The sequence below is a fragment of the Cygnus atratus genome, chromosome 8 (genome assembly GCF_013377495.2).
Source record: "Cygnus atratus isolate AKBS03 ecotype Queensland, Australia chromosome 8, CAtr_DNAZoo_HiC_assembly, whole genome shotgun sequence".
Taxonomy (NCBI): domain Eukaryota; kingdom Metazoa; phylum Chordata; class Aves; order Anseriformes; family Anatidae; genus Cygnus; species Cygnus atratus.
The window spans coordinates 3,269,800-3,292,062 of record NC_066369.1 but is presented as its reverse complement, the minus strand read 5'-3'; the positions used below and the strand labels follow the sequence as shown (position 1 = coordinate 3,292,062).

Below are 22,263 nucleotides of genomic sequence, written 5' to 3'. Positions count from 1 at the left end.
TGGGGCTTCTGGCACTCTGTCGTACAAAGCTCAACTTTCACTATTTTTGGATGTTGTCCAGGTGGGGACTAGCATATAAGTATGTAAAGGAGAGATGCTTATGTTCCCAGCATGCAGCACTTTTTAGCAATGAAGTACCAACACCTGACTTTTTCTCTCAACCACTCTCTACTGCCTCTCCCTGACATATATGTAAACAAAGTTCCATGCTACTTCTAAATTGCTATGACAGAAAAAGAAACCAACAAAAAAGATGCCCATGGGTAGTAATATCTAAAGCAACAGATTCTATTTCTCTGTGTGCTTGAAGGTCACAGTAAAAGACCAAAAAACCACTTTTGAACGGATGTGCAGGTGGCAGCTGTTACTTGCAAAGAACTTAATTCATTGAAGATGTGTTCTTCATGAGGGCTTAAAAAAAACCTGAAATGCTCTTTAGAACCCTAAGCCAGCTTTTTTAAAAGCGGTATTTCCTAAATGAATATTCAAATTATCAAAAATACATCAAGACAGTTTAAAAATGAATTTTATTCCTTAATGAATTCCATTATCAGCATGAGCTGATGAAACAAGTACTTTGGCCTACTTAAAATACAAAGCTATCCTGAACTTCAAACTGAAAATAAACTATGTTCATTTCTCTTATTTTAACCTATTGTCTTTCAGGAAATTTGGAGAGTTGCACTTCTGGTCCTTCTTCTATCGTAACTGCTAATGATTAAAGAATGTAACTGAGTAGAAGAGAATACTGAATATACTTCTTCCTAACAATGAGGCCTACAACCAGTTTCAAGTATTCTTAGGGATTTTTTTTCCAGTAATGAGAACTGGTTTGTGTGCTTGTAATTCCAAGTGAAACTGGGAACTGTAAAACCGTTTCCTGAGTAGAGGAAAGACTAAAACAGGTTTTTTTTTGTAAGCACTAAATCTGCTTTCTAAGTGATCTAGATAGATTTTAGTTTTTCTACCAATTCCAAATGTCTGTCCTGTCATGTAGTTGGCTCTGGGACAGCTGTCAACAGGACGTTCTCCAAGGATATAGCAGACTCTGTGTAATGGTGTAGTGCAGCCCTGTATCCTCGTTGTTGTAAATATCTGATCCGTCCATGATCAATCAGCAGTTTACAGAGGGCACCAATCTCCTTTCGCTCTTCAACTGGTAGCCTAGTTTCACAAACAGAAAAAACAGCATATGTTAGGAGAATAATTTTAATTAACATTAGCAGTTAAGCTTAGAAAAACTACTGAGGTCACTATAAATTCACTTCAACTCAGACAAGCATCTCATTTAAATATTTTAAAACTGTGAAAACAGTCTGAAAATTGAATTTTTGAAGTAGAATGTTTTTGAATAATTAAAGTATTCCTGTAAAACAAGTCCTGTTGAGGACCCAAAACAATTTCATGTTCTACCATATGTAATCTTGCTTTTCTGCTGGAGTCTATATTCTAAAAAAAAAATCACATACCCTTGCAGAGTGTCAAAATCACTCTCTGTTTTGCTGTATGGTTGGTCATGTTCTTCTGTGTTGTTAGTGTGATCTTCACTAGTAGAGGTTATGGTTTCTCGCATGCCACAAGTGGCCCAGCTACTCATTCTCTGAAAATAATGAAATTCTACTGGTCCAAGTCCTACTGATTTGAAGAACTCTCTGCCTACATAGTGTGTCCAGTCACATTTGTGATGGCAACATAGTGCAATAACAATTCCAGCTACAGGCTTAAAGTCATCTTTGTTCCTTTCATTATCAGCTGAACTCTTAACAGCCACTTCCGTCTTATTCTTAGGACGTTTTGCTGCAGGCTCTTCATTTTCTCCTCCACAGCAAGTTGCATAGCTTTCAACCAAACATCTCAAAGCGAGATCTGGAAAAAAACAGATATACTAAAAATAATATCAGTGACCACCCTGCGTTTATTTATATAAGCTGTATCACAGCTGGGAACTTACTTCCCCAAAAGAATAAAAGTATGCATCACAAGCCAAACAACAACAACTTTAAGAATATTGAAAAATTAGAAGCATAGTTTGAAAACATAAAACCTAAAGTGCTAAATTAATATTATATTATGAGACCTCTAGAGCTCCTAAGGGCTTATTCTCTTGAGTTTTCTTCTACCCAAGTCAAGTTGACATATTTTGGTTAATTGAGTGGTATATTGAAGGAGGATCTCTTCCCTGTAAAACATGTCACTATTTGCTCTAAAAGTTTAATACCTAGGATACAGTAATATATATGCTTCTTAATGTTTATGTATACTTTTAAATAATATGTATACTTCTTAAATGTTTACCTGTGTCATCTTTAACAGTACATATAAAAGCATGAGAGTTGAGATGTCTTTCTCAAGTTAGTAGGCATGTAATATTAGAAAAGAGTATTAGTTGAAAATTATGAGGACAAAAAAAGTTCTTATTTGTTTGGGATATGTACTTAGACAGAGCCAATACAACTTTAGAAAGAAAAATGTTTTAGGATAGAGATAACTGTAAAAAAATAAGTTTCAACAGTTGACAAGAACAGGACCCCCCCCACTATTATTTGTTCTACTCTGTCATAAACTGAAGTACAACTTGGGTCTACTATTATCTATTTTCAATTCCACTGCAGTCAACAGATATTTAGAAAAGCATTCATCAATAGCAAGCTAGATGGAAAGAAAAAGCATAAAAACTGTTTGGAAGATCATTCCCTTCAGAATGTAAGACATAATATCCTAACTTCCTGCAGTTAACAAATATGTAATTCATACCTGTGGCAGCCCCACACAAATGTTTCCCAATTCCTACCACAGGTAGTCTTTTCTTCTCTAAACTAGGTACCTTATCTGGAAAACAAAAAACCACAACCCATATTACTATAGGGGGCAGTATTTTTTTTTTGGTTAATACAACTTCAGCACACTTAACACAAGAGCAAATAAATGTTTGACACTACTAGAAATACAGTGGTCTGCACATACAGTTACTAAAAGGATTTTTTTCTAAGATGAAGGGAAGCAGATGTTGTGGTTGAGAAGCATACTATTGTTCTTGAACAACTCAGCTTTGTACAAACAATGTATTTTAATGCTGTTATAAAGCGACACAGTTTTGTTTCTGAGCAACAACACAAACAATGTATCAGTAAAATGATTACCAGAGAACTCTGGAATTATCTGTAGCCTAGAGAAAAGCTTCAGTTAAACAGTAATATAAATACTGTGACTTTTATTAAAATGCAGTATTAGAAATAAAGGATTTTGTATTTATACTAGACTAATTACACTTAACCATTCCAGCCTTTCCATACTATTAAATGTAAGCACGACATTAATGCATCTCCTAAATACAGTTGTTAATACGTAATCTACAGTATGTATTTGCATATAAATGATATACATAACTTGCTTCCTTCTGTACACCCGAAGACGTATAATCTTGCAACTTCTAAAAGTCTTCCAAGTGTTTTTTTGTTGTTTTTCATCCACAACACTGTCCCATAAATGTATAAAAAGCAGAAATTTTAAGTCTGTTTGATAAGTTTAAGATAGTGATTTTTTTTATATATATATATATATATATATATATACACACACACACACACACACACACACCCGTACCATTAACATGTCTAGGTAACCAGTAAGAATCTTCAAAACGAGATACATTTAAATGTACTACAAACAAAGGCTTAATTTTAAGTCAAGAAGGAACCTACTTACTTAAACATAAGTGCTGAATATCAACTTGGAGCCTTTCAAATACAGAATCTCTCTTTTTATGTTTTCCATCCACCTGTGTAAATAAAACAATTACTAAATAGGGCCAGCCACTAATAATTAGTTTTGCTGCAGCTACTAGTGCCAAACGTTTTGCTTTTAAGTCAATGTCTGCACCTTTCCAACATAAAACACCAAGATTTTTTTCTAATAAATACACTGTTGACAAAGTACAGAACACAGGAACACTTCCAAAACTTTTAACATTTCATAGAATGGCTTGTGTTGGAAGGGATCTCAAAGATCATCTAGTTCCAACCCCCTGCCATAGGCAGGGATGTCACCCACTAGATCAGGTTGCTCAGGGCCTCATCTAACCTGGTCTTGAACACCTCCAGGGATGGGGCATCCACAACCTCTCTGGGCAACCTGTTCCAGTGCCTCACCACCCTCTGAGTGAAGAATTTCCTCCTAACTTCTAATCTACATTGCCCCTCTTTTAGTTTAAAACCATTACCCCTTGTCCTGTCATGTGATTGAGCAAGGAGTCACTCTCCATCTTTTTTATGTCCACTTTAACAACTGAAAAGCTGCAATGAGGTCCCCCTCTGGAGCCTTCTCTTCTTCAGGTTTTACGTTATTTTGAAGATAAAAAGCAAATGCTAACAACTTCAATAACAACAGCTTAAAAGTTATACTCTGCTAATGTGACAATATCCTCTTTTACCTTGAATCTTGTAGTTGCCCTTTCCACAAGCAAAAATTGAGTATCTTCAACATCCTGTAAGGCAACATCAACCCAATGAGACAGCTTTCCTCGCCCAGCTCCAAATTCAATAAAGCATCTTCCTGGACCAAGCAAATGTAATTTTTCCATGTTACCTAAAATGGAAGCCTACAAACATAAGAAGATTATTTATGAACCAAGCAAATATACACGTGTATGGCAATGCCTGACAGAAAATTATTATTTCATCAAACTGCAGAAAACTTTTTCAAGGCCTCCCTTCCATGACATATTAGGGAAGGGATCTTGTGTGTACAGAGGAAAAGAGTAACTCCACCTAGAAGCCTTTGGAATGGACTTCTGGGATCAGGTACACATTAAGATAGTGTTCTTTGCTGATTCTCAAAGTAGCCATCCAAAATATGGGTGCTACGCTAGACTGCTATGAAGCATCAGTACCCACAGAGCCCTCTCTGTATCTGTGTCATTATGCATTTTTAATACATAGGAAAGAAAAGTAGAGCACAGGAAGAAAGTACGGAAAACAGATGTTTCTCACTTTTTTTTCCTTCCTCAAAGTTCCTACTTTGCTATAATATGCAATCCATCTTGCTTAAAATTCCTATATATATTCAACATACACTAAAAAGGCAGAAAATAAACTCAGACTAATTCTTTTTATGTTTCTACACAACTGGAAAGTCAGATTTTATTGAAAAAGTAAGAAATTCCCTTTGCACTTAGTACTACAGTAGTTTACCTTTTGTAGCTCGAATTTATTTTTAAGTCAATAGAAAATAAGTATAAATGAAAACTCACGAGAGCCTCACACTGTACTTCATTTTAGGATCCTAATAAACTTTTGTTACTAACACTTAACAAAGCAGCTATTTTTAGGTTTAATATAGATACGCTAGTACTTAAAAGCATAGAACTATATAAAGCGTATCAGATTTCCTCTATATGAAGTAACTAGCATTATGCACATGCAGTCATTGGAATTTACAGCTGGAGAATTCCACATTTTTGAAGACATCTACAGCTATTAGTAAAACAGTGACCATACCTGTTGTTTCAAATGTTTAAAAGCAGATTCCCCATTCTTTGGGTCATTTAAGGCTTCATGTAAAGCCTTGTGAGACAGTATTTGTTCCTTAAGGTCGAGTTCCAGACCTGCATACAAATGCAAAACTTTTCAGTACAGGTGTCAAGAGTTCTCAAAACAGTCTGTTAAGAGCCTAAGTCTATCATCACAGCTTCATAACAGAAACATAGTTATCTGTAGTGATATTTGAGTGGAAAACAACAAAAAGAAAGCACAAAAGGAGGGAAAATTACCTATATGAACAGCAACAAAATTCAATGTTTTATCATTCTCTCAATCAATTTTGCTAATTAAAATTTAGTTATTAGAGGATTGTCTACACCTTAATGATAATTACTTCAGATGTGTTCTAGTGTCAAATACATCTCACCTTTTCATAAATATTTAATGACAAACATAACAAGGAAATAATTCAATTCAAAATGCCTTATAGTGTTAAGTGAGCTCACCATTACTTGCTTTTTTCAACTTGATAATTAAATTCTCTAGCTCTTCTTTGGATAGGGAAGAGAGTGTTACCTTTTTAAGGGAAAAAAAAGACCTTTTTATTTTTGCTAGTTCTTTAGTCATATCACAAATTGCAGCATGTTACGTAGGGAACAAGCAAATGTACTCACTTGTTTTTCTGGTATTTCTGCTACATCTTTAAAACCTGCGTTAATATCTTGAACAAAGTAGACCTTCAAAAAGCAAGAGAAAAGCAATCTGATTCTGTTTATTACCATGACTTTCCTAAAGTCTGATCCTGAATAGCCAGCAGAAGTTACTGTTCTGGCATATTTTGACAAGATCGAATGTATTTATAAGAATTAAGCTGTTAATGCTTACTACACTGGTAACAGTGACAACTTTAGTATTTCTTATGTGCAGAAACGTAGAGGATAAAGAAGCTGTCTTTGTTTTCTTGGAACAGCTGTTGAGACACATCTGATTCCTTCCTTCGGTGCTGACTGCAACTGCCAGCCTTGCTTTCTGTAATTCACTGCTACATTGAGTGAAGCTGGCGGATACTTAAGTTAGCAGACTGCCAGAGGTAAGAAAACATCTACAGCTCTCTGCCAGTTGTGCTTTTCTAGGACAATCTCTCATTAAGCCTCTAAAATAAGTGATTTTGTAGCATTGTGAGAGCTTGTTCTTAGAAAAGATCTGAGAAAATTCCATTTAGCATTTTCCTTCGTAACTAAGAGAACTGAAAAGTTATACTGAACTACAGTGAGATATAGTAGACAAGGAGCATGGAATGTGAATTCCATTTCAGCTGAACAAGTATTCAGTTTCCACACTGTGCTTATGGTAGTGCTTGCTAAGACTGCAGTTTTCTTCTTCACAACTATAGTCACCACAGTAAATTCTGTGCAAAGCTGTAATGTTTAGGGCCTTAAAGGTGAGATGAAGTAATGCTGAATTTTACACTGTACTTACTGGTTTTGGCTTCTCTCTTGAATTGCATTTTTTCAAATGTTTTTGTAGCTGGTCTTCATATACAGTGCTAAAATCCAAGTAGAAATAAATTATATATTTCTCATTTATAATAATATATATAATATAATATATATATAATGTAATATATATAATATAATATATATAATGTAATATATATAATAATATATATAATATATATTATAATATAATATAATAAATAATTTCTCATTTATAATGAGAACTCTGATTTAAAAAAAAGTAATTACATATACTTACTGTTTTGGATCAAGAGGACATGGAATTCTTTTTCTGTCATTTTCTTTCTAGTTATAAAGAAAAGGTTTAAACAACATTTCAGCATGCATTTGAAGTTCCCATTTTAGAGAAGCTGTTGAGCAACGTTTGAGTGTTTTAAGACACCTATTTTGAGGTAGCTAGGTTAACTAGAGTGGAGGAAGCGGGTCAAGAATTGAATATTTAAAAATAAAATATCTCCTAAACCCCTAAACTTTTAACTAAATGGCAGTGTTACCGCTGAGCTGATGGCCGTAGGACGCCAAAGTTCAAAGGACGGCCCTGTCCATGCAGCGGGACCACCACGGACAGAGGCGGCGGCTCCAGGCTCGCCATGGTGCCACGGGGACCCCAGGCGGGCAGCGGCGGCTGCCTCTGCGCCCCGACACCCCCTCCGGGACACCGCAGCCCCCAGGGCCCGCCCTTCCCGGTACCTCCTGGTGCCCGTGCTCCCCGCAAAAGCGCTTCCCGAGAGCCGGGACCATCCTGCAGAAGCGCTTCTTCCTCGCTACGAAGTACGCGCACCGACCCGGTTCCGGCTGCGGCGCCGCCATCTCGCTCCCAGCGCCCCCTGCGCTCGTTGCCCGGGCGCCATTTTGAGGCTCCTCCTCCGCGGGCGCCGAGCGGCAAAGTCAAAGCGCAAAATGGCGGCCGAGGGGCTGTTCAACAGGCCGCTGTGCGTGCAAGTGAGGGGTCCGGGCTGCCAGGAGAGGTGAGCGACGGCGCGGCGGGCTCTAATGTGGTCTCGTCTCCAGCTGTAGGGAAGCTTTGTTGTCTCTTTCAAGGGAAAAGCTCCTGAGCGACGCGTTTTTCTTTATGCTCTTTGCTTCTTGCGCTGTATCTGAGCGGCTGTCGGGTGCGTGGCGGTGCGCCTTTGGGGCTGCGGTGGGGATCCCCGCGTTAAGGGGCCGGAGCGGCTCCTACCGGGGAGAAGGCACAGAGTGGCATTGGTAACAGAGGGAAAACGGTTACAGAAGGGACGGGGGGGACTTGGCTTCCCTGCAGGCTGCATGGGGCTGGAGTTTGTGCCTTGGTGCCGTGGGGCTGAGGCCGGCCGCTGTTTGCATGCGTCTCCTGGGGAGCCGCTGTTGCTGCGGGACCGGCGGGCCCGCCTCTGCCTGGCGGCGCCGCGCTCCGCAGCTATCCTTAGCGCGGCCTCCGGGACCCCTTTAGGGCTTTCGTTACTGTCCCAGCTTCGCTCGGCCCGGCTCAGCTGTGCTGAGGGGTTTCTATCGAGGGCTCAGCTGCTTCGGCCCCTTCCCGTGCGATCGGGCGGGGGCCGCCACGCCGCGCGCCTCAGGCTTCCCTCAGGGAGCGGCGGCGGCGGCCGCGCTCGGCAGTTCGGGATAGCCTACGGATGTTTTGTGTGAAGCGGGTATTTAAATTGTAGTAAGCTTCAGTAATATCGGTTGTGTCTGCATTAGTCTATGTGCGCAAGGATTTAGGCAAGTCCATTTTGTATGTGTTAGTTTGCACAGAACGGTTGGTTTCCATGGGGGTATTTTAATGTGAGTAACCTCTCAGGTCCCTCGACAAGAAGTATATGAAAACTAAGGTAGCAGTGCTTAAATGATTGTTATAATCTTCAGCAGTCGTTAATACATCTCAGCAGACTTTTCCAGAGGTTCTGGTTTCAGACAAAACTTAAAAACTTCTGCCTTGTTATTTAGAGTTTGGTGGATCATAAGCATAAAACAAAAAACTGAGGTAACTGAGGTGACTGAGGAGCTGTAATGATAGCTGAAAGCCCCACAATTTCAGTTATCTTAGTAGTAGTCATCAATGCGAGGTTTCTTGACATTTCTGCCTAAATTTTTGTTGCTGTCATCTGATTCTGGTAAGGTTGCTACAAACACATGTTATTTGAAGAATGTTTTCTTGATTTGTTAATGATGCATCTTTTTATACACAGGAGATTAGATGTTCGAGTGAATATTGAGCTACTGTCAATTTCTAATCCTGTTCACAGAAAGGTTTGTGGATTAGTTATGTTTGTGTCATTCATTGTTTTACCAGTGTTTCATTGCCTAACAGGACAAATAGGCAAAGGAAAAGCAAAATAAGATTTTGGTATGTTTGTCACTTGATCTTATTTTATTTTTGAGTAACTCGGTTCGGTATGATTCTCCCTATAGCCTTTTTAGCTCACCCTTTTTAGCTCTGCTGTTTATGGCAATTCATAAACTTAAAAATGGGAAGAATTTGTAGACGCTTGGAGGAGCTTGAGTTAGCTTAAGAGCAGTCTCATTTTAAACATAGTTAGTTCTTGTTTAAACATGCTATTGCCCTTGCGAAGTCCTCATCTAAACTACTGAAAATGACAACTGTGGATGCAACATTTTGGTTTTTATCAATGTGTGTGTTGCTGTCCTTGAACGTTTGGAATTCATCCAGTAGGGATAGGAAAGAAGTAATGTACTAATTTGCAGTAAAAAAAAAATCCTTAGGAAAGTAGCAATAAGATTTATATTAGGGGTTATAGAATCTATTTTGTTGTATATCTAATTTGTTATTTAAACTTTATTTCCACCTACCATGATGTTATGGTTGGTCATCAGTTGGTGGTAGAATTAATGAAAACAGATGAGTGTGTAAAGGAGCACAACATATATATATATATATATATATATTTAATTCTCTTAACTGTGATGATGATAATGTTATGTGAAGAAGCAGTGTTCAGTTAAGAACTGTGTACTAAGTTTTAGCCTTTATAAGCAGGATTGTTGAAATCCAGTTGTGTACATCACTGAGTGATCATTTCAAAGAGATAACTCCCTGTACTTGGATCAGTTTGTGGGACATGAAACAAAGCAGGCTTTCTTATCCTACCTGACAGCCTACCCTAGTAGTATTGTAGTGTCAGTAGTTTTTAACAGCTAGCTTTATGTGTAAATCCCAAGGTTTGTTTTTACAGCTCTAGCTAAGAGTTTTGTTATTCTTAGTGGTACCTGAATTACTGCAACTTACTTCAGTTTTGTATGTGTACGTGTGCTGTGGTAACACCTCAGTTAGGCTGGAAGAGACAGTTTTCTACTTGCTTTTCTTCTGCTCTTCACATGGGTTTGAGCCTCTCCATTAGACAGCAGGTGCGTGGGTCTAATGTACCTGGTGTTTTTAATAGTCCCAGCCTTGTAATGAAAGACTACCATTTACAGAGAAAGCAATTTTTCCAAAACACTGTGGAGGCTTCCAGTGAACAAATGAGTTTATTTTTTAAAACCTAAGTAGCATAAAACTACAATTTTCCTTATCAGTTTACTAGATTTTAGCAGTATCAATTATATGTTTCCTTTGCTAAGCTCTGTATTCAAATATATAGACTGTTCAGAAGGTGTTTTCTCAAATTGCTTGGAGCAGTAGGACCTGAAAAACCTGCAGATGTGGGAATGGCGTGTTTGTGACCCACTACAGTGGACTGCTCGCTCATAGGTGGGATCTACACACTCTTTAATGATGGGGGATATTCTTCCTTCAGCGGGCAAATAATTTTCTTTAGGTAAAAACAATGAAGAGATGTGGAATTTTGAAAAATTTGCTGCTGAAATTTGAATGTTTTTTACTTCTATTTTTGTGAGAAATAATTTTCCTGTTTTTTTTTTTTCCCTCTGTAGTATTTAAAATTTAAATTGTGTTAAATGTGAACGTTTCCTCCTTTCTAAATTAGTTGCCACAATTCTTATTTTAATTTGGTTAAAAAGTAAAAATATTAAATAAGCTGTTTGCAATATTGTTTTACAATATTTAAACAATCCTACAGTGTGTTTTACAGTATTTTAAAATCATGTAAATACCTTTCTTTTCAGGATTTAGCTGTCCGATTGACTAACGATGCTGATCCTTTTTTCCTTTATAATCTTGTCATATCTGAGGAAGATTTTCAAAGGTGAGTGAAGTTGTAATATTTGTGAACATTCCTCATGGTAATAATAAGTTTTTTAGCTTATAAAGGTTTATCTTAGAATTTTGGTTCTAGCATATCTCACTTGCAGATTTTTGGCAGTAGTGTTCTCTTTCACCCATCTGTGAAACTGCTAAGTCTAGGAAGGTTATTGGCTCGAGGTTATGCAGATGAGTGACAGAATCCTGACATTAAGTTCCCTGTGTAGTTACAGTACCACAATTTATTATACTCCCTGTGTCTTTTTTTATCATAACTGCTTCTTATAGATTATTGTAAGTTTGTGAACTATTTTAAGAGCTAGCTCCAAGAGGAAAGTATGTTTGCATACATAGTTTCCAAACCTGAGGCTTTGTCTTGTAGTTGTTTTTTTTTTCCCATTCTAATTGCACTGTTGCATCTCAGTTTACTTCGCTTGCTCAGAATTTGATCATCAAATTTGAGCCCCAGGCACAAACAGTTCATTTTTTTCTTCTTCAAAAAAGAGATTATCATATATCATACATATACACCTGTGTAATCAACGTGCTTCAAAAGTAAAATAGAATTTTTAAAGCAGATGTGCAGAAATATTTCATTATACAAAGTATGGCTTCTGCATACATGTTTACAAGTCTGTTTCTGTCTTCGAGTTTACCACATCTGTGGTGAAGGTGCACAAATAAATGAACAAGTAGGCAGGTAAAGTCGTTGTAATGGTTGAGTCTTCCCTCATCTGCAAAGCATTGTCCCTTTATACTTCCCTGTGCCCCTGTCCTTACTGTGCTGTGCTTAAGAAGGACTTATACTTGAAGGAATATGCTTGTTCTGCCACAAAAGCTTTTTTTTTTTTTCTTAGTGCAGCAGCCTTGCAAGAATTCTTGAAGTTAAAAATATTCTCTGGTGATTATTATCCAAGACATGATCACATTTCTTCTGTGTTCAGGGTTGAAAATAACGTACTAGCAAACGTTAATGATGTGATCAGAATTGGTTCTTTCTATTCATGTAAACAAAATACTTTTTTAGAAAATAAATTACATTTCTATATCATGTTAATATTTTTTTCCCAATTTGTTTATGTAGCTTGAAATCCCAGCAAGGTCTCTTGGTAGACTTCTCTGCTTTTCCACAAAAATTTATAGATCTACTTCAACAATGCATTCACGAACAGAACAAAGATATCCCGAGGTAGGTGATAAGTGAGTACCATATTACTCTGTGTATCTGCTTTGAGGTTTTAAAATATTTGTCCAACAGACTAAGTCAGTAGAACAAGGATTGTTTAACCTTTCCTTGGACGCATCTCAATATCAATTAGTGGATGTTGCTGACACAGCCTAAATCTTAAGAGGTCTCAGCAGTGACATTGCTGCCTAATAATAGGCTCCCTTATCAGAATTGAAGCTCAGATAACTAATATGTGAGGTGGGTGACCTGAGGTGTAATCTTTCCTGTAGTGGCATTTTCATACGTGGCTTTTGTGTGTGTGCATACTGAGAAAGCCCTGTTCAGTGTACCTCACTCCCCAGTAGTTAGGGTCGTTTCCTAAAGTATGTACTATGGACTTCGAATTTAACTAGGCGATAGGATTGAGGAGTCTGTTTTCTTTTGGAATTAGGTTACCAAGCCCTTACTTGATTTTGGACACTGTTGTGGTTTAGCCCGGCTGGCAGCCAAACACCACACAGCTGTTCGCTCACCCTCCCCCCTCCCTCTCCGGGATGGGGGAGAGAAACGGGAAAGTGAAGCCTGTGAGTTGAGATAAGGACAGTTTATTAAGACAGGAAAAAATAATAACAATAATAATAATAATAATAGTAATAATGTGTACAAAGTGATGCACAATGCAATTGCTCACCACCCGTTGACCGATGCCCAGCCTATCCCCGAGCAGCCGGCCCCCCCCACCCCGGCTAGCCACCCCTATATATTGTCCAGCATGACGTCAGATGGTATGGAATACCCCTTTGGCCAGTTTGGGTCAGCTGTCCTGGGTCTGTCCCCTCCCAGCTCCTGCTGCACCCCCAGCCTGCTCGCTAGCAGGACAGAGCGAGAAGCTGAAAAGTCCTTGGCTTGGTGTAAGCATTGCTCTACAACAATTAAAACATCAGCATGTTATCAGCGCTCTTCTCATCCTAATCCAAAACATAACACCCTGCCAGCTACTAGGAGGAAAATTAACTCTGTCCTACCTGAAACCAGGACAGACACCTAAGTTTAAGATGGGCTTCTGAAAATTTTACAGATACTTAAACTGATAAGTTTTGTACATGTCTTGTTATAATGTGCAAGCATTCCAAATTATATTTATTTGTAGTATCAACTACAACATTGGAATTGAATGGCATAGTTATTTTTTCAAATGAAAAACTGGTCAGCCTTTTATTGCATGTATAAAAATATATTTTATTTGAAAATAGAATTGGTTTTTTTGTTGTTTTGTTTTGTTTTTCCTTAGGTTTTTGCTGCAGTTAGTTTCTTCAACATCTGATCTAGATCACACTCCTGTCTCTTTAAATATAGTGGAGACCAACCCTTTTAAGCATCTTACCCATCTCTCTCTAAAATTCCTACCGGGAAATGATGCAGAAATAAAGAAATTTTTAGCCAACTGCTTGAAGTGCCTTAAGGTAAAACGATGACTGAGTTGTAACTAGGTCTTGATGCTATGTGTACTTAAACTTTTTTTTTTTCAGTCTTAATACTTCAAAAGCGTGCACCAAATGTTGTAGTTTTTTTATTATTATTTTAGTTCATGTATGTCATTGCATGCAGTTATTTTGGCACGTTACAAAACTAAATTGTTACTTTCACTCTAGCAATGAAAACCTTACATATCCACTAAACCAAGTGTTATAATTTGAACTGACAGAAAATCAGGTATTTCTATATGCAGTGCATGCACTATGCAGCTGTTGAATACTTCGGTGTTTCATGCTTCATAGCCTTGTTCTGATTGCCAGAACAACTGCAAAATTAACATACAGTAAGCTTTCTGTCTTTTTTTCTTCAGTTGGGTTTAGGAAACCACGTGTGTGTGTATAATTCTAAGGTTCTAGGGGCTTAAGAGGGCTAGTGGTTATAAATAGCAAATGAGAATTGTAACGGTGCAGTTGGTAGCGTGTTAAATTTTATCTAATGCGAAATTAAGGATTTCATAGTTTGACTGTTGTCTCCTTCGTAGTCTGCGATTTGCCTCTCTTCCATCCTGCTGTCATGTTTAGAGCTGCCTAAGAAGTCATTTTAAGGAAACAAATTTACAATATTTAGTTCATTTGTTCCTAATGCAGCTCCTTTGTATGCATGTCTTTATAATTCTCTTTCTTAAGGACACTTAATAAGTTTAATGCAGGATTTTTACCTTGTGAGCTAATGCATTTATTTATTTTTTAATGTATAGATAATCTTACTCAATATGGATTTTATTTAATAAGGTGATGTTTCCACAAATACAATGTGTATGTGGCTGCCTAGAAAGGATATAATGATGGTAAAATGGAACCTAAATGCTAGCAATTTAGGAGCTAAGGGTTTGTCTTGATACCAATTTGTACATAGGAAGACAAAATGATTTTGGAAGAAAAGCTTAAAAAAACTGAAGAGGATCTTACCAGACAACTGAGCTACACTCAACAGGTAATGTACATTTTTACCTCTCCTGTTCTAAGTTGTTTACTTCCTAGGTTAGGTGATCAATGCTATATGTGAATACAACTTGTAAATAGTGGACTTCAGTATAAGGCTATGCTAACAAATTCATTTTTTTCTTGTTCTACTTTTTTTTTTTTCTGTTTTAGTACTTTTTTTTTTTCCCAGTCTGTGGAGAATGTATGTATAGTGGTCTGGTTGGTAACCGCTACCTAGCCAAAATAATTGATGTGGAAGTGAGAGAAAAGAATAAAAGTAGACAAATATTCTCTAAATATTCTGTGTATGGTTAGTAACCTTTATATTTGCAGAAACTGTGAAACCATGACAAATAAATCAGAAGTATTGGAGGTTATATTACTCTACTTTTTGATTTTTATAGTCAGCCCAGTAGTGACTTTGCATTTGCGCTGTAGGAGAATGGTAGCAATGGGTCAAATTCTGGAACTATCAAGGTGGCTTTTTTGACCACCGTGAAACAGAAAAATTTCCTTAAATCTGTTGTGGAGCTTTTTTGGAGTAGAACACTCGTCTTTGCATTTTTCATGCAATTGGAGCCTAATAGATTATATTTGGTAAATTGGAATGCAGAATTACAAACCAAAAAAACGAAAAGATGCTGCTTAAGAACTCTCCCCCTGGCCCCTCCCACTAGGGCACTTTGTGTTTAAAACTTCCAGAAGAGATGATGATAGGGAACATCAGCAGACTGTTTTTTCACTCTTAAGTTAGAAGAAAATAAAATTTGAAATGAAGATTGTTTTATTCACATCATGTCAGAAAGCTGCTATTGAGCTTCTCAACAACTTTCCTGTTCTTAGAATGACCGAATATTTTGGTGTCTTGTACTGAGATGCACTTTCACAAAGTAACAATAAAGAATCATTCAGTATCAAATTAAATGCTGCGGTTTTTAAAACCTTGTTGTGTGGTTTGTCAAACTTCAACAGAGCTTGTCAGAGAAGAGCCGAGAACTAGACAAACTGAAAAACGAATGGACATCGTACACTGCAGCTCTGACAAACAAACACACGCAGGAGTTGACAAATGAAAAGGAAAGAACTCTCCAGGTATGACAGCAGGAAAGAATTAACAATATTCTTGGCTTTATCTTAAGATTTGTTGGATAACTATTTGCTTTTCTTCTCTTTGTAGGCACAAGCTCAGTACCAACAACAGCATGAACAACAGAAAAAGGAATTGGAAAGTTTGCATCAGAAAAGTATTCAACAGTTGCAGAACAGACTCTCAGAACTTGAGGTTATCAATAAAGATCTAACAGAAAGGAGATACAAAGGAGACTCCACAGTCAGAGAACTGAAAGCAAAGCTTTCTGGAGTAGATGATGTATGGCTAATTAATTCCCATAACCAAACTTACAATTTTTAGAGCATTAAAGCTGCCTGACTATGCTTGTAAGAGAAAATATAGCATATTAAGTTTGACTCTTCTTCATTCCACATTTTACATGCTATAATTTCAATATATATTTTTAAATTAGCATTATAGTGTTTTGTTGTTGTTTGTTGTTTTTTGTTTAAAATAATAAAATTCCTTCCCAACATTCTAGGAATGTCAAAGAGCAAAGCAGGAGGTGCTGTCACTGCGGCGGGAGAACACTACTCTGGATGCTGAATGTCATGAAAAAGAGAAACTCATTAATCAGTTACAGACTCGGGTTGCTGTCCTGGAACAAGAGATCAAAGATAAAGATCAACTAGTTGTTAGAACCAAAGAAGTATTAGATGCAACACAAGAACAAAAGGTTCCTTCAAGTTTCAAAATCATTCTCTCTAAACCTATGTAAACCTTGTTAATTGTAGTGTCTTTAGGTTACTAGATGACCAGATTTTATGAGTGCAGCAAGTAAGCTTTCAAATGTAGATAAAGGTCCTGAATTACAGCATCAAAAGTAAACTGGGTTCATTTCGATGAAGGTAGCCACTGTTTTAATATTTTGTGGCAGTTGAGTGAAGTTAGTGGTAATTTTTGTAAAGGTGGATGAATTGAGAGAACCTTGTGTAATTTGACTGAAAAGCAAGGGCTGATTTTTTTAATTTTTTTTAAGGACTGGTTATAAAAATTAATGAGGTTCTATGTAAAATTAAGATGTCTATTCCATATCTTCATTGTTAAAAAATATTCAAAATTCTTTTAAAGGTGATACTGGAAGAGAGTACAGAAAAAAAACAAAGTCATATTGAAAAACTTGAGACAACAATTAGGTCACTGTCATCTGAACTTCTTAAGGTTTGTTTGAACATACCATTAGCTTTATGTCTGTCTGTCTTTTAGGTGTTTCTTATTTTGAAAATACACATTTTTTTAATAGGCTAATGAAATTATCAAGAAGTTACAAGGAGATTTGAAAACCTTAATGAGTAAATTAAAATTGAAAAATACAGTAACGATTCAACAAGAAAAACTATTAGCAGAAAAAGAAGAGAGACTTCAAAAAGAGCAGAGAGAATTGCAGGAGACTGGACAATCTCTTCGAATGAAGGAGCAGGAGGTATTGTAATAGATTAACCTCTGTCCTGTAAACATTATTGTATGTAGTATGTTTTCTTGTGTGTAGCGTGTTTTTTTTAAAACTTAAAATACTTACAGCAATAATTCTATTCAACATAATAGACTGACTTTAAGTTAGCTAATGCATGGATGTGTGTGATGAATGTTTTCATATTTTCACGTTAAACTGATTTGCAAGAGATGTACATCCACATGAAGGAAAATACTGTTAAAAGTACAAAGCAGTGCAACAAATGAATAGACATGCTTTACAGGGTATCTTCCTGTGAAAGTTGGAGGTAGAGGCAAAAACAGCAAGAGAGTGAACTTGTTCCCTCCTCTTACTTAGGGCCCTTGCATTATTTAATAATGAAGAATTAAGGTCAGAAAGGTCTCAGGCTGCAGTCTGGTCCAAACCCTCGCTAGAAGCAGGACTGACTTTAAAAGTATTGTCATACCGCTTTTGTATAATATTTAGTTTGAACTTCTCTAATTTTAGAATTTTCCTGATCCGTCACTTCTTATGTATATATCCGTTACTTCGTATATATATGATCATATTTCTTGAGTTTTGAATCAGTACTAGTTCCTGATGGAGCTATAATTAGTATGGGAACATTGCAGGTTTGCAAGTTACAAGAACAACTTGAAGCTACAATACAGAAACTGGAAGAAAGTAAGCAGTTACTGAAAACCAATGAAAACGGTACATTTATACCATTTAATTTCTCCCTCTTTAAAATTACAGTGATTGAGCTGCTACTGAAAATGAATGGGAGGCAGCTTTATTGCTTTGTCTGTTTGCCTTTTTTTTTTTTTTTTTAAGAGCTGCAGTTATTGTCATTATAGCAAAAATAAGCTTCTGTCTGGGTGTGCAGTAACCTAGAGCTGCACAACAGAGATGACTTCCTTTGCAGTTGGTGCTTGTGGATGCTCGGGGGGTAGTGTGTGAATGTGTGTGCGCGCGCGCGTGGGGCTAGCTCTAGCTTAGGGTGCAGAGGAAGGAACAGTGGCATGTAGGGGTGTGTGGGGGGGAAGCTTAAGCAAAAAGCCTTTTTGTGAGACCTGGGCTTACAGTGATACTTGAGCTTGAGGAAGTGGGTTGGGGGAAAGCCCACCAAACTGTCACTTTTGTTTGAGGAAGAGTTAATTGGTGTTTTAAACAGCTTGTTTTAGGTAGGAGGTGAGCTTGACCTTTTTTTTCATTCCTCTTCAGTAATCACATGGTTAAACAAACAGCTGAATGAAGTTCAGATGGCAAAGAAGATGGATACTCCTACTGGCACGCATGGTGGTGCTAGGACTGCAATTTCACCTCATGGCATGGTAAGATACAAATATAAATAGCAATAAACTGTTGTTGTTGTTAGGACTTAATACCCAATTTGGTGCTAGTTGATGCCCTGGCCTTGGGGGTATTTTCTAAGCTCTAACTTACTAAAATACATGAAACAATATTAAAACTGTTTTTGAAAAAAGTAAGTGTGGGATGAAAGCAAACACCTCCCCACTCCCCATTTTTGTGTTGTGAAGTTAACTAGTTAACTTATGTTCTAATGATCTTTGTATGAATCAAAACAAAGTTTATTCCTATTTGGATACACTTATTAGTGAGATTTAGAAATGTGAAAATACACGGTAAAAAGTCCTATCAGGCTATCACTAAGAATCATAGCTTAGTGGTTCCTACTCTTTTTTAGTCCCCATGCGTACAGACTTCTATTTTCACCTTGCAGCTGATGAGTGAGTTTCTTACTCAGTGGAAGGGCAAATTCATGTGAAGATGCCTGACTTATGCATTTAATATATTAATCAATTACACAGTATGTAATTTATTATGATTTTATTTTAGTATAAGCTAGAACAGTGCTCATGTCTTTCAAATTTTAACAGGCTACAGATTTTCTTTAGGAATGTGAATCTTGGAAAAGTTTTTTTTTTTTTTTTTTTCTTCCTATTAGAAAGAATTACATGATAGAAATGTTAACTTTGCAATTGTATTTACTTGTTAAGCTTGGAATTTCAAATCTCTACAGCAAATATATTTGAAGAGTAGTTTTCTCCTTTACAGATGTATTCTTCTTTTCTTACAGATGTGTTCTTTCTCTTACAGCTTGACCGACCATCCTTTCCTAGCCTAGGAATCAATCATCCCTTTTCTCCCCTGTATGCCTTCCAGAAGTTTCCAGAACAAGCACGTAACAAAAATACCAATCCGCAATGTCCAGTACCAAAGGTAGGCATTTTGACTTTTCTGTTTGGGTAAAGATATAACAGCATAAAATATCAAAACTTTGTTTTGGATGTTTCTCAAAATGCATAAATATTTGCGGTATAACCTAGTGTACTGCTTAACAAAGATAATATACTACTAACATGCTTTGCTGTACTTAACAGCTATTCAAAGCATAGAAATGTTAATCCCTGAGAAACCCACTCTCTGAATACTTGCGGGTGGACCGTCATATCTGGAATATCTGGAGCATCTTTACTTAACCTGCAACTCCTTTTTTTCTGCAGATTCAATTTAACACACAGCTTTCAAAAATGGATCAACATTCAGATGTTCAGACAGTGACTGCTACAACTAGTCATCCAGCAAATAAGGAGAAGTAAGTATTATCTATTGCACTTTTCTTTTTTTATAAAGCCATTTATCTTCTGTGAGTATCTGCAACTGAGCAAAACATTTCCAATACCAAGCTTGATCTGTGTGATCTGATTTTCTCCACTGACATGTTAATGAATTTTAAGTTATGGCAGACTTACTGCTCAGTAAGCTTGGTTTGCAGATAACAAATGAAGATCTTTGCTTTCAGGAGGAAATACCCTTCTGGTGACATATCCATGGCTACCAGGTGATAGATCAGTCAGAAAATGAGTTGTAGATTGTTCTTATTTGACTGAGTCAGGCATTGTTTATATTTGAATGATTAAGTTCATAGGAACTTAGTAGTTCCACTTAAAGTCTCTCTCTTCCCTCTCCCCCCACCCCCCCGAATGTGTTTCTATCCACAGTCAATGTTAATTGTTTTAAATCTTAATTAGCCTTTTTATTTCTAGTGGTGATAATTTGGGGCTGGAATCAAAGTATTTCAAGAAAAAAGATGACAGCATTCCTTTACGAGGGCTTAGTCAAAATACACTAAACTCAGGTATGCGTGTATGGAAAGAGTTAAACAAGACCTTATTTGAAATGTACTTAAAGGGTAATAATAGTTATGATTCTATGAACACTATCTTGTTTGTGCTATTCTACAGAGTACTTGAAACCCTACTCATCAACAAAAGTCCAACCATCACCAACAGCTGCAGTAACAACAGCCTCAGCTTATTTTCCTGGATAGCAGACAGGACACTTAAGAATTTTCTCTTAACTGTTTGGGGAATTTGGAGATGTCCTGTATTAACATATTTGTAAAGTATCAGTATGAACTGACAAGTTGATTTCTGGACCTGTTTTCTTTGAGAAAGATATCTTGACTCACATGGATGACTTCTCAGGATAGTTAAGCCAATTCAGAAAAGATAAAGCTTTAAGGAGCCTCAGCCTTAATGGTAATGCCACTGTAGGTGAGTCACTGAATTAAGCGCTGAATTTTCTCCTGGTATTAGAAGACTTTGTCTTCATGAAAATGCACATAAGTGCAGTGACATCTTTGTTATAGGAATTGACAGGTGTGGCTCTGTAACAGATGATGTGTATTCTCTGGTATTCCCCGATATGGAACATTTTTTCCATATGAATACTTTCTTTCAGAGAAAGGGTGTTGCACATAATTTCCAGCACTTTCTGGGTTATGCTGTTAACTTTACTAATGGTCAAGCTTGTAAGTTAGCATGACTGTTTTTTTCCCTTACAGGTTTATTTTTGAAAACTTGATCAATTTGGGAACCAGCTTATTTGAATTTCATACAGCTTTAGAAATAATATAACTAATACTAAGATGATTTCACTGAAGGTATAAAACTGTGGTTTAAAAATGTCATTTGGGGTTGCCCTAATGTCTGTTTTCTGTCAGTACTATATCCCCCAGGCCACCACACATAAAATGCTATAAAGCAATTTATCTGAATTATTGAAATTAGCACAACATCTAAAAGCTATTTTGTATTTATTAATTGTATTTTACAACTATAGTACTGCATAGAAAATGAGGATATTCTAACATTCAAATTTAGATTGAGTCTATTCAGCATATTCTATTACCTGTGCTCAAATGCTAGAATCATGTTACAACGTCATTTGCTGCAATTTTTAATTTGGTGTCCCAATAAAGAACTGGCACGCAAGTACTTGTAACATCTAAAATATACTTTTTTTTTTCCAAAGCCAGTCTACATACTTGTTTTTAAAGATAGTTCATACCTGAATATTTAACTGCAGCCAGAGGGTTGTATATTTTAGTGGTTTGTTTTGCAGTGCAAAATGTGTATATTTGTTTATAATCAGCACCATGTTAATGTATATTGACTTTTGATATGTATAAGTTTCAATGGAAATATTAAACATTTATAAAACATTACTTTTCAGAGGCTTTTAAGATTACTAAATTAATATTTCTAGTACGCTGACATGCCAAGATGAGGACAACGCCAGAATGGTTCTGTACTATTGTATTCACTTTTCTCTGGAGTTTCCTTCCCAGCTTATTCACTTCCCCACGCAACGCTGCATTGCTGGACCAGTGCTATGATGCACGTACTATCCCCAGATGACAGCCACCCCGTTCTAAGGTCTGTGCTTGTGCTACTATTTCTAGTTTAGCTTCAGTATGTATAGCTGAACGTGAAGTTGGTCTGTTTCTCTTGGAAGTATGTATAAGCTGCTATCCAACAGCAGGCTGGTAACTAAAAATGTTAACTTCTCCCCGTCCTGTTCAAACGTAAGATAAAATGAAACTTTAGTGGGCTTGAGAAAATTAACAATAAATTTCACAATAGAGGAGGCAGAACTGCAGTGCACTAAAG

General features: G+C 36.9%; 2 protein-coding genes across 4 annotated transcripts; one reads left to right on the top strand and one right to left on the bottom strand.

Annotated features, from left to right (window-relative positions):
- Nucleotides 1-508: 508 nt before the first annotated feature.
- TRMT13 (tRNA methyltransferase 13 homolog) lies at nucleotides 509-7,817 on the bottom strand. Of its 2 annotated transcripts, XM_035537228.2 has the most exons (11): nucleotides 7,685-7,817; nucleotides 7,233-7,279; nucleotides 6,957-7,023; nucleotides 6,152-6,214; nucleotides 5,984-6,053; nucleotides 5,496-5,602; nucleotides 4,430-4,597; nucleotides 3,706-3,778; nucleotides 2,755-2,829; nucleotides 1,470-1,866; nucleotides 509-1,164 (listed from the first exon to the last, which is right to left on the bottom strand). In XM_035537228.2, exons 1-11 carry the CDS (start codon nucleotides 7,802-7,804, stop codon nucleotides 990-992), a joined length of 1,362 nt encoding a protein of 453 aa, XP_035393121.1. In that variant the 5' UTR covers nucleotides 7,805-7,817; the 3' UTR covers nucleotides 509-989. The 2 variants fall into 2 exon arrangements, with proteins under 2 accessions (XP_035393121.1, XP_035393122.1); XM_035537229.2 differs by lacking the exon at nucleotides 6,152-6,214.
- A 34-nt stretch (nucleotides 7,818-7,851) lies between these two features.
- On the top strand, nucleotides 7,852-21,816 carry SASS6 (SAS-6 centriolar assembly protein). 2 transcript variants are annotated; one of them, XM_035537224.2, is made up of 17 exons: nucleotides 7,852-7,962; nucleotides 9,163-9,223; nucleotides 11,057-11,136; nucleotides 12,217-12,321; nucleotides 13,592-13,763; nucleotides 14,692-14,769; nucleotides 15,732-15,851; nucleotides 15,937-16,128; nucleotides 16,352-16,546; nucleotides 16,942-17,031; nucleotides 17,114-17,293; nucleotides 17,917-17,998; nucleotides 18,509-18,618; nucleotides 19,406-19,528; nucleotides 19,813-19,904; nucleotides 20,356-20,447; nucleotides 20,554-21,816. In XM_035537224.2, the coding sequence occupies exons 1-17, from the start codon at nucleotides 7,895-7,897 to the stop codon at nucleotides 20,637-20,639; spliced, it is 1,926 nt and encodes a 641-aa protein (XP_035393117.1). In that variant the 5' UTR covers nucleotides 7,852-7,894; the 3' UTR covers nucleotides 20,640-21,816. The 2 variants fall into 2 exon arrangements, with proteins under 2 accessions (XP_035393117.1, XP_050568124.1); XM_050712167.1 differs by lacking the exon at nucleotides 9,163-9,223 and having other exon boundaries at nucleotides 7,878-7,962; nucleotides 20,554-20,699.
- Nucleotides 21,817-22,263: the final 447 nt, after the last annotated feature.